Genomic DNA, 16,522 nt, shown 5'->3' on the forward strand with positions numbered 1-16,522 from the left:
CTCAGCCCACATCATGCAGACTGAACATGACGAATCGCCACAGAGGGCTACAGTAAAAGGCATCACTGCTTGAAAAGCAATTTCCTGCATGACAGCATGCCCAAACCAAAACAATATCACCATCATATTTCTATATTTTGCCTTTATAGAGTAAAGTGTGGCTGTGGTTCTCAAAAATGAATTTATCCAACTGTGTGGCATTTTTTTTTCTATATGGTACATATATTTAGCTCTTATATAGTATTTTTTTACAGGCTTTCTGGCTTACAATTTCTTGCATAACTTAAATAAATAAATAAATGAATTTCGCAGTATAGTAACAGCCCCTCTAAAAATGTTCATAGGACCACAATAAAGATGGTGATACTGTATCACCTTTAACACCATCAGAAGCACGGTTACATCATCAGGCATTTCCATCATCATCATCATCATTATCATCATCATTTCCTTGTTCTGTTTCTGATCAAGATCCTCCTTATCTTCCTCCACCTCCTCCTCCTGCTTCCAAGAAATACCATGATGCTGTGCCCTGAATCTGCTGAACTTTGAGCTGCTATAGGTGACACATGGCAGCCACAGGGAGCCCAGTGTCTCCCCTCTCATGAACTGACAGCTGTTTGCCACCATGAGTTGGGGGAGGGCTGTGCTATTTTCTTGGTCAGGGAGCAATTACCCATGCATACATACATCAGCTACAGTCAGAGTCTGGTGCTCCATATGGCTGGATTCTTAATGTTCTTGCTTGGATATCAACAGAGCTGTGAAATTTTGAACCACAGTGCTGAATCCAAAAAGAGACTCAGAATTAAACAGATAGTCAACAATGTTGTAGGAAGAGCGATGCATCTGCTTCGGTAACACAGCTCTGTATTTTGTGTGTTTAGCCTCAAAAAAGACAAAAAAAAACAATATAGCATTCCAAAATTCTTCATTATTTTTTATTTGTAATGCAGACAGCATGTGGTCTGCAGGCAGCTCCATGTTTCTTTATGCTCCTTGTGTTCTCCATTTTATTTGTAGCCTCTGGATGATCTGAAAATCCAGAAACACCACACATTCAGCTTTTGGCTGAAATAATTTCCGTTTCACTTGGCTGGTGATGTAGCAGCATCAATGAGGAGCCCGGAGGCTTTTAGCTGCAATGTTTTCATTCTTACTACAGGGGGCAGGGAAGCATCTAGTTTCTCGCAGTTGAGCCCCCTCTAATCACTACACTCCTATAATAATAAATTTTTAAAAAATGTCATGGATCTTCATTGCTCCACTTGGGGACCAAATACTTACTGAGTTACAGTTACTGGTACATGTTACATATGCCTAATCTTTTAAATATTTACTTTATGCTGATGATGACAAACTTTTCACTGCATGTGCTCAAGGGTGGATTTGTTATTACTGCACTGTTGAGCTTTGTTCAAACCCACAGAACTTTATTTTGAATTCTAGTGGATATCCCAAGGTTTCCAAAGATACCAAATATGTGTTGCTGTATTCCAGGAAAATGTGTGGAAAATGATGTGCAAGACATCTAGATATTTTCTAATTTTTGCCGTAGAACAATGACATCTTGAGTTTGGATATTTAACTCAGTATAAATTACATTTAGAGGATATTCAGCATTTGAGGAGTTAACAGAGTGGTCTTCAAAAGTGGACTGCTTGGTCCAAAAGTCTGCTTGCTTGATTCTTCTGCACCTTTAACCTGATAACAGCATTATATGAATCCTCTTACTTTTCTCATTTTTTAATACTGGCTGAGCAGCAACATTTCAAAGCTTGCACTCCCTGTTGGTGGCCTCTTACAGTGTTAGTGACGTGTACATCTGTGGCACTTGCTATTGATAAAAAACTGCAAAATATGTACATGCTTAACAGCTCTGGGGAATTATACATTTCATCAAATAGGGTAAAATATCTTTATTTATTCTTTAGTTACCTATTATTCCTTTAAGTGTTCCAGTATTTGGCACAATAGCATTATTGTTGTGTTATGTGTGTTTCTTTGTTTACAGAGAGAGACATGTATCCTCTCATTTGAGTTCAATGAAATTCAGTTCAATTCAGTTTATTTGAACTTGCAGGGCAATTTTCATGACAGGCATGACCACATACATTAAATTACTATCACAATTAATTATTATACACCAAAAATATAGTTCAAACACAAAGCAGTATAGCCTTGGCAGAAAATGTCATTTTGTGTACCCCTCGACACCTAAATTGTCCTGAAATGTTTATGGGTACAGTGTTAAATGAAATGATTTGTCTTCACCATTTTGCGTCAATGTTTATCTTGTGGATGGGAGAAGAGACTGGTGGCTTGTGAGTCATGTTTGTCACTCAGACTCGAGGCCTGCAGACAGCTCAGGTGCCTCTTGCTCCAAGCTGAGGCCTGAAAGGCCTGTGTGAAATTCTGGATACTGTTGTGAGAGCGTTTGGGGCAGAGGTCGCAGGGAGAAAGGGCTTGGGGTTTGGCCCTAGCAGGGGCAAAAAGTTTGCACATCACTGCCCTGGCTCCTGTCTGACAGATAAATGGTCAGTGGTGCTGCGTAGACAACACTGGACAACAACAAAGGTGCAGAGAGTGTATCCTTAACTGTCTAGACACACTGTCTGGACAGGAGTTATCGCCCACTAACTGTTAAGGTAGCAATAATCTGATTTGGAGTGATTGCAGAGGAACACAAACAATGTGAAGCGTATCAGTATCATTTTTCCAGCATCATCCTGGGGAAATAGGAGCCTGAAACGCATAAGTCAGTGTTTCCCAGAGGCAGAAAAAGGAGCATCTTTATGGCAGGTTGCAGGACAGGAAGATAGCCAGGGTGTGTGATGTCCCCCTGCAGTTCACCACAAGAGGTGTAGGTGTTTGTGTGAGAGTGTGTGTGTATTAGAAGAGAATCAAATACTGGGAAAGTATATGGCCATGAGTGCAAGTGCATTCCCATGCTGACAGAAATGTGCATGTGTGCCACTCAGACACACAGACACAGTGAGGCCTAGAGGCAGCCCCTCCCTTTTTGACAGATTCACCAACCCCATCCAGCCAGTCTGCCCCAGAAAATATAGCACAGAAAAGACATGAAGAGGGAAACAAAATCACAAGGAAGTCTGACTCTCCAAGCACGCCCTTTTAGCTATTTTCAGATAGCAGCAATCTCACATTTTCAGAGGTTATTTAGCTCCATTTGTCTGTCCACATCTTCTTATACAACTAAGACGACTTACTGACCATTGGAGTTCGCCAAATGTCTTGCATTCTCTGAGCTGAAAACTGAAATGAATCCTTTTGATTAGAAGCATACACACCAAATTCATGTCATTTTACTGAAACTAAGGGCAGGGATTTTAAAACCAGAGAGCTACATTCAGTTAGAGAAGAAACCAGATGAATACAAAAGCAATCTATCAGTAATTTGCTATTATCACTTGTCTATGAGAGCATGAGGATTATACAGTAAAGAATAAGGCATTATGGTCCACATATAATGCATGACATGTACTATAATTCTAATCCAGAATGAGTGAAAAAATATGAGCATGGTCTTCACATCATTTTGCATAATATGTCAGTATGTACACCCTGATTATTGTTTATTTGGTTGTATAGTCGATCCATCCATACCAAGTCTTTCCAAAGAACCTCTTGTATTTATCAATGCTAAATTAGCCGGGGATGTAGGAGAAAGACATCCCGTTGAGTGGTGTCCTTAGCGCTGTACTAAACGAAAATCATTCATAGTGGTTTGTGTAGAGGACTCTTCTTGTGAAAACCTGTAATCTGTTTCAGTGTATCCCAATCAGAATGGCAACACCTTGCTCCTGCTCATGTCATCATACGTCAAAATGTTCAAAATATTGTCTCAAGCTCCTTCGGAGACAAGGTGCTGTCTGGATCTTCTTCTCCTGGGCTTTGGGTTGAAGAGCCTGACCCTCCGTGACTCCTGGCCCCTTCATGGCTTCCTTTGCTTGCTCTTGGATGCCTGGCAAAGACCCCCGTCCCGGACCCCGCTCCCCCTGACCTCCTCATAGCCAGCTCCTGCTGCGGACTGGAGGTCTCAGTATCACTGGGCACGTATCCAGGCAGGCTTGTTAGCGGGTGAAGGGAGGTGAGGCGCGGCTGCCTGACCCCTGCCCCACCAGCAGCAGCACCACCTGAGCCCATCACCCCCCCGGTGAGGGAGACGGCCCGGGGGTTGGCAGCAGAGAGGCTAACACTGTGAGTGGTGGTGTGGGACATCATGCCACCATAATAACAGCTGCCGCCGCCTCCACTGCTCGTCATCCTGGCTTTCTGTTTGAGGTCCAGAGCGAGGCTCCGCCGCAGCCAGGCTTTCTTTAACTCCGCTTGCACCTGAGCACAAGAATATGGAGAAAAGCAGTCAAATGGAAATTTAACTTGAACAGGCAAAAAAGGCAAATAAATCAGATTTTATTCTTCTGTTGGAAATGTAGGTTAATTACCTCTCCGTTGTAGAAACAGTAGATGAATGCAACGACAAAGCCCTGGAAAGATAAAATAGAGAATTAGTTAAAAAGACGCATTCTCATACGAGCACTTATGACTAAAGTTAAGTGCAGAGTTGTGTAGTGAGGGAATATTTGTCATATAAATTATTGTAAACACTCTAACACTCTGAAAAATTGAAGAAGAAAAGAAAATTTGAATTTGTATGCAAGTATTGCACTGTAAGTTTTCATTTTTTCATCTTTTCAATGTAACTTTTTTTTTTTTTTGTCTGATAGGGAGATGCTATAAACCTGTGTGTGTCTGTTTGTTATACCAAAGGTTGGTAACGGGCCAAGGAAGAAGTGGCTAACTTTTTGCAGCCCTTGGCCAAAAGGGGGCATGGCATATTCCAAAAAGGCTCATAACTTCTGGACAGATCCTCACGTCATCACTTAATTTTGACCAGGTATGTCGTGGGCCACAGAAGACCAGATTAACCTTTCAGGCAGTTCAGTTAAAAGTGGTCGGGTAATCTCTTCAATTAGCGATTACAGTTTTTATGAGGTATTCAATCAATTGTAACGGCTACATTTTAAAAATAATCTCCTCATATACGTGCATCACAGTGTTTGTGAATGTGTGCATGATTCTGTCTGACCTGGGACGAGTTGAAAAACATCTCGTAGTGCATCTGCACCTGCCACAGCAGCCCAGTGACCTCAGTGTAGGGAAGAGCCATGAACACCATGTAGTGCACTCCAAACAAGGGCATGAGGACCAATGTGGACTTCAGAAGCTTCCTGCAGAAAATAAACAGAGTGGGACACAAATATGATCACTGTCAAATGAAAACCTAGAACCTCCGAAATGTCAGCTTTTTAGGAACGAGGGAAATGGCTCGAATTTTCCAAACCCATAGGGGAGCATGTAGTCTCATGAATGAACTAAAATAAAAATATGCACCAAGAGCAGCATTACAAGGTTTCCACTGAACAACAGTAATACGTAAAGCCTGAGTATATATGTACGGGGCTAGTAGTAACAGTAGACTGAGACACGAAGTAGTGAAAGCCATGCTGGCCAATATAAATGTTAGTTTGGGATGTTAGATCCATTAGATTAACACAATAACAGAAACTGGCTGCACCTGAAAACCACAACTTAAAACTTATATTTGTATTTATTGCATGAACATTTTTTTCAGACTTCCCTCACAGGCTAAATATCAACAATGGATAGATACTGGTTGACATTTTAACATGAGGGGCCTCACTGCACAGTATGCAAATAAAATATTAACAATATAGGCATGGATTGTAGGTCATAATTTTCACATTCATATTAAAATACGACATGCGGTTTATTATCCTTGGAAGGTTGTTGGAAGCTGTCACCTGTACTGCTGTCGAGGATCCAGTTTACCAGTGTTTGTCTCCCACAATTTAGAGGCCAGCACTCGAATTATGTTGAGGAAGAGGAAGAAATTCACCTGCAGGGGCGAAATGCAAGGCCAATATGCACAAAGTATCTTTTAAAAGTCTCAGGTATCATTTTGAATCAGTTTAATGTGAAATCCCAGTGGCTCCGTATTCTTACAACAATGGCTGCCAGGATGGGAACTTGATAGATCCACTTAAGGTTTCCTGCGCTGATGTCCCAGCATCTGAAAACAGAGAAGGGAGCACGTGTGCTGGTGGTCTCATGCTAATGCTCGCTCACTGTTGTGTAAGACGCATTACATGACTCACTGTGTGTCCGCCAGGGATGCTCGTGCACTGACCCAGATGGACACAAACACGGCTGGTACACCTAAGACAAACAGAGAGCAGAGAGAGAGAGAGAGAGAGAGAGAGAGGGACTTTGAGTATTTAACTGTGGGCATGACATTTGAATAAAGAGGCAGAGTGGTGCCTCTGTCTGAAAAGGTTCCATCATATCTCAAACTTTGCTTTACACTCTTTCAATTCACAATAAATATAGAACAACAGATTGGAAACGTCCTGTGCTGTCTGCCTCTCACCCCAGCCGATGACGGTGAGGGCCCACAGGTAGTTCTTGTCGGAGAGGAAGGCCATGAAGATGAGGCTATGCAGGTACAGCCCCTCCACCAGGATCCAGTAGTGATTTGTAGCCAGGAAGTACAGGAAGAGAGTGACGGCCACTTTACAACCAGCCTGAATATTCACAGCACAGGTTAATGTTCAGTAGATCAGATTTAGTGGTAAATAGAAAGGTGGGTAAACTATGACCTCCAGTGGGTGATCATCAGAACCACATATACAAACACAAAGCATTTACACTGTCAGAATATAAAAACAGTATATGTTTTCATTACTTCGGCGACCTTACCATATGGGGTCTTTGTCCAAGAAGCCCAGGCTCATCCTTGTTGTCGTCAGATATGGAGTAAAGCACGGCATCTTTCACAAAGATACTGATGGCCCGAAACATGAAGGAGGTGAAGAGGTGGATGTGGATATAGTTGCGTGTGCAGTGGAGACGTCTGCAGGGTGTAAGAATGTATGTGTGTGTGTGTGTGTGTGTGTGTGTGTGTAAGATACAGAGAGTGAGTCAGATCAACAGCAAAGACCATGCTTGTTCCTCAAAAGATAAAGAATGCATGCAAAGAATGCATTACTGTCAACAGCCTGAAGACTCTGTCCTCTCTATTCATAAACAAGCAACTATTACTTAGAAATCACTTCCCTAGGCAACAACCAGCAGAGTAAAAACTCAGCAGAGATATTACAGACAAAACTGTAGCAATACACACATGCCCATAGTCTATTGGCGTAACCTAAAATACAGTATCTGATCTTAGCAGCAAAAAATAAATGGATAAAAACTGTAAACTGAGATAATGATGATGCACAATTTAGATCCACTCGTTAATCCTCAAAATGATGATGAAGCTTCATACTGGAAGCAATATGAACAGTAATGAAACCTTGAAAACTATAAATACTGTGTTCTTTTTGAGAATGGCTCTTAGAAACAATGGATGTTTTTTGAGATGTTTTATTGTTCACAGCTTAAAGTATTGCGTTTCTTACTTGAAATAGCAGAGGATGGAGACGGCCACCATCAGCGAGACCAGAGAGATGGAGTAGCCAACGGTGTACATCAGGTGAAGTCTCTCAAACACCTTCTGAGGCAAAGCAAAAACACACTTAGCCGGGCTGTGTGCGTGTGTGCACATGCCTACATATACGTGTGTGTATTGTTTGCACACACATGTCGGTGTGCACTAAGGTAAGAGGTCATGTTGAAGAGCACAGAGTGTAAGATTATGATGGACAGGTGAATTCCACAAAGCAGGCTAATGACACCAGAAAGACTTTTGCCATCAGCAAAATACCAGCTAAAAATAGAGAAACTGAGCAAGACTTCAACAGCAGTTCAACTCACGTACACACACTCACTAACACACTTACAGGTTTTTCAAAATTTTTCACATAAATCTGAAACATATATTTCACTGTTTTATGCACAAAAAAAGAACCAGAATTGTTTAATATGCCTTAAAATTTAGAGATCTGTTTGATTTTAAAATTTTGCAAATCTTTACAAAATTTTCCAGCTAAAAGTAAAACACTCACTAACTGTGTCCAATCGCTGTTTTCAGTTTGAGAGAGTTATCATGCAGTTAAAGGAAACGGTATGTTTGGCACAGAAATGGTGAGGATAAATATAAAAAAAAAAAAAAAGAAACAAAGAAAGAAAAAGAAAAAATGCAAAGACATATTTCAATTATAGTGCTTAAATTATGGAGCAGTTGCAATAATAAACCAAAAATGTTTACATAAAAAATGTTTCAAAGAATATTCATAAGTAAAGACCTCAGCTTACATCTTTTTGGTCATAGAATTATTTCATATTTCTTTTTATTTATATGATTTGTTGTTTGTTTTGTTGTGATTTAATGACTTTATTCTATGCATATGTTTACTATTATGTGCTTAAAGACTGATATAAAATACAACTAACAATAATAATAATAATTATTATTATTTCTGCTTTATCCAGCCACCGAGAAAACCACTGCTGTGTAAAAGACAACCCGAATTATGAATCACTTCAACCACCAGAACACACACTCCCTGTGTAAACACAAACATACACACCTCCTCCTGGCTCCTGTGGTTGGAGGTCAAGTAGGTGGTGCACTCTGTGTAGTTGGCCCAAGTGCGGTTGATGCTGGGCACCCGCTCCCAGCTCCCTGAGGCATCACACTGGCGGTAGGCTCGGCCTGGGCCACGAGAATGTGGCATGGTGTCAAAGGTAGCACGAAAATAGCACAGCAGTCGACTATACAGCGGAAAGTCTACTGGCAAATACAAAGGCATATAATGCTTTCACAATGATGTTATTGAAAGCTACAGACAGGAAACTGTAAGCTGTGAAAGGTTCATCAGTTCCTCTAGCTCCAAGTATGTTGGTGTTATATGAATACTTTCCTATGGTGTAATAATGGCAGGGCAACAGGGGCAGTGGCCCCAGGCACCAGGGGCCCCACTCATCACTGCATCAGCTCATACTGTCTCCAACCAGCATATCATCTGATAGCATTTTTTCTCTTCTTACATTCAGTCTTACAATTTATAATTTGGATCTTTTTTATTGGCCAGTGGAAGTTGAAAAACTGTACTGCACTTAATTGTAGGATGTTACCAGCATTTACAATGAGTTATACTTTTTCTGTGAGAGCTGGAATTACATGAGAGAAATGTATGCTGGTACATTAACTAGGTTAGTGTAGGGAGAGACTAAACTCACATACTGGATGTGCATAAGCAGCATGTCAGTCTGGATGGCCTGCCTCTACTGTGCCTCTGATTGGCTAACTCTAACCCGATTGTGTTTCGATGGGACCCCTTGTTTTGTGAAACTGTGGCACACTCACACACATCTGCCCACAGCTGCCAGCTGAAGTGTTCTTGTTCAATACTAATTTTTTGTCCTTATCACTCCAAAACGTGGAAAGGGCTTAGGTTGAAAATGACCCAAACTTATCCTTTAAGGTGCAGCATGGGACAGGAAAGACTTAGTGGGTTGGCTCTGCTATCAGTAGAGAGTACAGGAGCCAGAAAGGTGGACTCGAAAGACAGTATTTACCTGTGTTCAGTGTTATGGCTGTGATTCTTACATCTTCAAATCTGTCTTCAGCACATGACAAAGAAATTAGCTTCCCTGCTTATTATGTGGTCAGCAGTGTGTTCATGACCATGACATTATGGGAAAAATGACATTCCTACATATATTTGATAACTGCATGGTATGCCAGAACAAGCAAACTGGAGGATGGGCCTGTGTATACACATCTTGTTAAATCAGCTGGCACAATGCATTTGAGCTTTTTCCCTGCTGGTGCTGAATGATACCTTTGAGTGCAAGGCAAGAGGGGTGTGTATGTCCATCTGATGGTGTTGGAGAAGGGGCCCAACACAAAAATCTGCCCCAGGGCCCATGGCAAACTTGTTATGCCCCTGATATTTTCTATTTACATCCAGCATGGTCTATTGTATGGTCCATTCACTGTAGCAGATACATCTCATGGGGGGTGGATGGGTCCATATTTCCCTCCGGAAACTTTTCCATGAGACAAATATTTAATCTACTATATCTACACAACACATGGAGACAAAGCTGCTGTTTGTTGTGCTCATGAGAGTACTATGCACTGATACATGGATTCGTGTGCTTTCTTACCTCGGTGGTTGAAGTCGTAGATGTACTCCGGACACAACACTGAGACCAGCTGACTGGCTTGGCTCCGTGGCCAGCAGATTATCCCGTCCCATTCTGGGATGCACTCACCTTCTTCACAGATAACACAAAAACAGCCTTTAGACATTTTACCTAAATGGCTTATACAAACTGGGTGTATGCACAAGGTATGTATCACATGTATTATGGTGGCAGGAAATGTGTTTTCCTTGTCTTCCCACCAGCGGTGAGTCTTTTCCCGTTTCTGAAAGAGTTATGGCTCATTTGCGCGTTGAATCCACCACATTATCTCTGAGCTGCTATTTTCATATCACTTGTTTGGCTCTAACTGTGTCTACTTATGTGATTCTCCTCTTGTTCTTATGAAACTCCTCTTCCAGTGGACAACTGACTTGCCTTATCAGGGAGAGCTGTCATCACATGCTGTCTAAGTGAAAAATGCACTGGCATTGTCCATGCACAAAGTCAAGACCATGTGATCCCCAGGATAGTTCTCAACAGGATATTGGACAGATGCTAAATCTGATCCTTAATAAAGCCTTGATTTAAATAAATGCTATTTCTGATTATATAATAGCACATTGGCATGGACTCAGTGACCTCTCTCTTCAGGCACAGGTTAGCTTGTAAAAGAGCTTTTCCTGCCCAGGGGACAAAGTCTTTGAACATCCCTAAAGGTAAGACCCCTTCACCCTAATCAGCATGATGATGCACTACAAAAAAATCTCCATCTTAACAAGTAATTTAGTCTCATATTCAGTGTTAACATCTTGTTTTTCTTCAAACAAGTTAAAAAAAAAATCAACCAGTGGGATGAGATAATCCCACTTGTTTCGAAATTGTTTTACAGATTTTTTTTTTAATATATATATGAATTGTAATTTTCTTGACACTAGTGGGCTGATCAGCCTTATTCTGATTTGTTTCAAAATATTTGTACTTGTTCCCAGAAACATTCCTTAAATAACTGAAACTGAATTGGAAATAAGTGGGATTATATGATACTAGTGGCAGTTGTTTTTTGTTTTTTTTTTAATTTTATTTTACAGGAAAAAAAATCAATTTTAACACAGAGTATAAGACTAAATGACTTGCAGAGATTGACATTTCTTAATTCTGACTTTAAACATTTAAAATTGCCCATTATAGGTAAGTCCCATTACCTTAGCCTCCATGAAACTATGATTACCACATGATGTATAATGACAACAAGGAGCGGGAGCACACCAACCTTTAACGAGGGCCATTTGTGCCTGGATACTCCTCTCACACTTGGCGTGAGCACCAATCAGAACGTAGATCTGTTCGTCTCGTGTGATGACATCATCAGAGTCTATCTACAGAGGGGACAAACTACAAATGTCAGAGATGATATTGAACGGTTATGATAATATTGTAACAGCCCAAACATATGACAGCAGTAACACACAGGTGAACAAACAGGCAGGTGGGCGGCAGATGGACAACAGTGTGTATCGACACATTTCAATAACTAAAAAAATGAAACCATTTTGTTAATTAAAGGTCTCATTTTAAAAGTAGAGCACACAGACGGCTCCTGCATCTATGCTTTATAGGTTATCTAACCTCATAACAGGGCATTCTGTAAAATTTCAAAAAAATTGCCATAATACTGAATACATAATCCCACTTGTTTTCGAAGCAGTTTTCACTTGAAGGTTAGTATTGAAACAGGGTAGAATAAGGCAGATTAGGCCGCTACTATAAAGAAAATGACACCTGATTCAAGAAAATTCTGGAAACAAGTTGATTTGCATTGGAAAGAGGATTATCTCACCCCAGTGGGAGATTATTTCTTTAAAGAAAAACGAGACTTGAACACTGAATACGAGACTAAACGACTTCTTCAAATGGAGATTTTTTGCAGTGTACTGGTTATGTGTCGATCCAGTAGAAGCTGATACATGCAATTGATTCCTTAGTCAATTTAGCATACCTCTCCTATTCAGCTACCACAGTTCATGTTTTAAAGTGAGCAGAGAGATTAAAAATATCTCAGCTGCAGGCACTCTGAAGTCTCTCTCCCACTAAGGCGATTTGTCAACCGCAGCTCAGGGCTGCAAACACTCCCAGGGATCTGATGTGCTGCCTCCAGGTGTTGTGAAATAGTTGTGTGAGGGTGCGGTATGTGATGATCCCCCGCCAACCCCTTTTTCCAGCGGTGGGGCTGTCGTTGGCCACATGGGGGCCTTGTCCTCAGGACCCCGGCCATGTGGGTGAGAGCTGGCCTACACAAGCAGCTTTGTGTTCCTGGGTACATTTCACAACTGTACAGCAAAACTAGCAGTGAGTCAGCTACAGCCCTCACATGAGGATGGTCAGAATGATAAAGAAAGAAAGAGAGATCATAGATGGAAAGAAAGAACCAGGAGTGAACTTCATGTGCACAAGGCTTCTCTCTCTGATAGTTTGTGAACATACGCTTCACCGGGTCACGATTCCCCGCGAGCAAAAGAAAACGACTCGCTGTCACTGAGCAAACTCAAGTCCAACTGGAACGAGTCATGAAGATAGATATGTGATAACTAGTGCACATTCTTGGCATAATCCATTAAAATAAACGGCCGATGGGTGAACAGTGTTTCAGATAATGTAGCACTCAAAGGCACCTACAAAATGTTTCACTGCTATCGTTTCCTCGTGTGATTTGTTATGTGAGACACTCCCCAGCCAAAACCAATACAGACACCTTGACTGGCTCGTACAGCAATAGTTTGTTATTGTGCAGCAGACTGCGGACACGTACTGGCAGCGTTGACAATGTTGAGTAACTATGTGTGTGTCCATTAAAACAGACGCTCTCCCACATCTTTTACTGATGATTTGATTCCAGCTCAATATATCTGCTTCCACATGAGCCAAAAAGCTCTTTTCGTAAAGCAACCGTCCGCTTGAGTCGCTGCAGAATTCCCATTTTCTCCAAAACAAATTCTGCCAGTCAAAGCCAACAGTACTAATCAGCACATCGACTTGCAGCATAAGTCAATCCACTCTGATCAATAGGGACGTGTCATTTACTTTCACTCGTACAGGAGGGTTTTTGCTGACCGAGCGGGAGTGTCAGAGAAACAATTAGTCCTACACATCTCCGTGCCATTGTGTCATAATTGGATTTGCTCTCTCAGGCTTGTCCTCAGAGCATGGTGATTTTCAGGCTGGCTGAGCAGGGGGTTGTAAGTCTGCCCGAGGTCGACACTGGAGATCGACCAGGGAAGATGAAGAGATGAGGAGATGGAGCTCAGAAGAGATGGTGGCCAGTGTTAACCGCGGCAGGGTCATGCTTGAGTGGGGGAAAGGTTAACAGGTCAGGAGTGATGTGCTTTTCTGAGGTAAACCAGACCTCAGGTGATTTCTGATTGCTAAGGGCGGGGGGGTGATCTGCAGAGACAGGGCTGTTGTTTTGGTGGCGCTTCAGCCGCTGAAGAAAGACAGGACTGAGGGTCTATGTGCTTGTGTTGTGGTTGAAATGAGTGTCTGTAATGAAAAATCACTCATAGTAATCCAATAGTGAGCTTATAGTGACCATGTGGCCTGTGTTATCTCCTGTGCTATCACAACAATATTCCTATAGGGACTTATTTTGCACTGAAATTTCTACAACATCCTTCTAAAGCTTAATATTATTGCCATTCTTCTGTTTTTGTGAGGGCTTACATCAGCCACTTGGGTTCATTATATCATTATACATTATCTACCATCATTATGTCATTATAGTCTACTCATTTTTTTTCTATTAACACAAAATTGTTAGGAAGACGGGACCCAAAACTCTGTAATGATATAAAATAGTCAGTGGCTTTAGGTCACTAAGGTCATTTATTTTGTCAGGTATTAATAATGATTAGGGCTGAACAATAAGGTAAAAAAAATAAATAAATAAATAAAATAAATAAAAAATAAAGTCATATTGCGATTAATCTTACAGATATTGCAGTTGTGATATGACGATTCACGATTTCATTTTCATTTTTCATTTTTGTTGAAAAAATATTAAAATGAATGAATTTCCTGAATTTGCAGGGGTTTGTACCAAGCAAACATATTTTCTTGCATCTGGAAAATACAATATGTAGGCCAGGACTTCTCTGTGGCACCATAATACTTTACTCATAACAATATTTTGTCTCACATTTTACCTTTAGCAAAAAATGCTAAATTGTTCAGCCCTGATATCGAGTGGATGTTTTTTTTTTTGGTTTTTTTTTTTGTTTTTTTTTTTATTGTTGCTACAATTTGAGGTTATATTTGCAAATGAGTGACAATACAGACTCAGATTCAGATTCAATGGTGCAGCAGAGTGCAGATTAGAGTAGTTGACCAGCATGGCCGCAAAAGTTGTTCAGGACCAACTCATCAGTCCAAGACAAAGACAAGTCCAAGAAAACTCCACCGTCCATTTTTAGGTTAATATTTTTGGTCTATGGCTGGCATGTTTACTGAAGCACAAGATAAATCTTTGCCCGCAGTGTGAACCATCAAAGAGAAAGTCACAGATACATGAAATTTTCTATATTTGGCCCACTGTCCAGTAGTATGGAAGTGTTATGTCTGACTCAATGTAATATAAGGCATAATATTTAATGCTATTGTACTCAGGGTTAGTTTAGCACATAAAGACCATCCTTTCTTAAATTTTAATAGCAAATTAAAATCCCAGTGTTCCCTAGTGTCTTTTTTTTTTAAAGAATTTTTCAAAAAGTAAAAAATAAAAATTGACTTCTTGTTAATTCAAATAGTAACATGATACAACTCTGAACATTTTTGCTTCCTAAACATTTTTCCTTTGAACATTTCTGCTTCCTAAACATGACAAAACAGCCTATATGAAATATAATATCAAAATATGAAAACAAGCAAGTGGTCTGAAAAGATGTATTTTCAAAATTTAGTGAATAAATAAAAATTCATTAACGATAGGGAAATTTCATGATTCATGTCATTTCATGTCAGTTCATTAAAACAAGTAAATCAATTAAAAATTCAGCCTGTAAGTAAATAAATGCATTCTGTAAATAAATCCTTAACATTTGTACATAAAATTTAGTTAGATAAACTAAAAATAACTCATAGTAAGAAAAACAAACAAACATTTAAATCAAGTGATGAATCAATCAATCAATCGATCGCTGAGTCAGGCACATATTTAAATCCAGAAGACTTACCAGTGCAGTCACTGTTGTTAGGACATGGAGGAGAAGCACAGCTCTCACTCGCAGTGCAGACAACATGACTTCTCTGCACCTCTCCACTTCAGCAACACACTTAATCAGTGGACAACTTTCCACACGACTCCTTCAAAACATCTCATCCTCCTCAGGGCGAGGGGAGGCATCCCGTCTCCCAAAACCAAGTGCTCCTCTACTGTCCCACCACTGCTCCTCCTGCTTGGTTGCCTACAGATCTCTCATAAGTGATGGTGATGATGTTCAAAGTGTAATCTTCTTCAAAAACCAGTTAAAACCACATTTTGGTGATTGCAGATGGCAACCTGTGAACTACTTCATAGCTAAAAGTTTTCAAATTCCAATTATCAAAACTTTAAGGGTGCTCTAGAGTTTTGAGGTCTCTTGACCCCAGAAAAAAAGATCTTTTAAAGCTTCCCCATGTCTCCAGTTTTCCTGCAGATTCCCTCTCAGAGGCTCAGTGGACATCACCAGTCAGGCTTCCAGACACATGCAGGAGGACGTGCTCATGTTGCTGTTTTGAGCAGTCTGTGCTGTGAAGAGGTTTGTATGGGGGAGAAGAGCCCAGCACTGTGCAGGAAACCTCCTCCTTTTGCAGCTCTTTGTATTGCTGTGTGTCAGAGAGGGCCTGGCTCTGATTGGCTGTGGCACCCAGCTCACTTAACTCCTTATTCCCCTGTCCTGTGGTCAACTACCTCTGTCTGCCTGTCTGTCCATCCACCCAGCCACCTGTCTGTCCATAAAATCTTTTGCCGTTCCCCTCATCAGACCAAGTATTCCTCCTCCTTCAGTCTTATCATCTTCCATCCTTTTTATAATCCTCAACAATTATCTGATAGTATATTATTCACTTGTTTTCCATTCATTCAGTGCATGTCTTCAACTTTTGGTGTCCAAAACGGCAAGAAAAAGCAAAAACCAGAATCAGGAGGGCCGCCACAGTAAGTGAGCCAAATTTGGTGTCACTCAGGAACCTCTTCATTATGGTTGAAAATGTGAATATGTTACTGTCACACCACCATTAGGCTAATTGTTATAATGTTTGTTGCCTGGGTAGTGGGTGAGATTTCTAACCCAGCTACAAAACTTGGTAGAGTTTTAGAAATCCAGAAACTTTTAGTGGAGAAGAATGGACAAAG

General features: G+C 40.7%; 1 protein-coding gene across 1 annotated transcript; it reads right to left on the bottom strand.

Annotated features, from left to right (window-relative positions):
• Window positions 1-3,852: 3,852 nt before the first annotated feature.
• pth3r (parathyroid hormone 3 receptor) lies at window positions 3,853-15,428 on the bottom strand. The gene is made up of 13 exons (XM_030078374.1): window positions 15,363-15,428; window positions 11,411-11,516; window positions 10,162-10,272; window positions 8,577-8,701; window positions 7,506-7,600; window positions 6,802-6,955; window positions 6,473-6,626; window positions 6,201-6,261; window positions 6,049-6,115; window positions 5,847-5,941; window positions 5,111-5,252; window positions 4,467-4,508; window positions 3,853-4,356 (listed from the first exon to the last, which is right to left on the bottom strand). The coding sequence occupies exons 1-13, from the start codon at window positions 15,426-15,428 to the stop codon at window positions 3,853-3,855; spliced, it is 1,722 nt and encodes a 573-aa protein (XP_029934234.1).
• Between the last annotated feature and the right edge of the window lie 1,094 nt (window positions 15,429-16,522).

Source organism: Myripristis murdjan, chromosome 19 (genome assembly GCF_902150065.1).
Source record: "Myripristis murdjan chromosome 19, fMyrMur1.1, whole genome shotgun sequence".
Classification (NCBI taxonomy): Eukaryota; Metazoa; Chordata; class Actinopteri; order Holocentriformes; family Holocentridae; genus Myripristis; species Myripristis murdjan.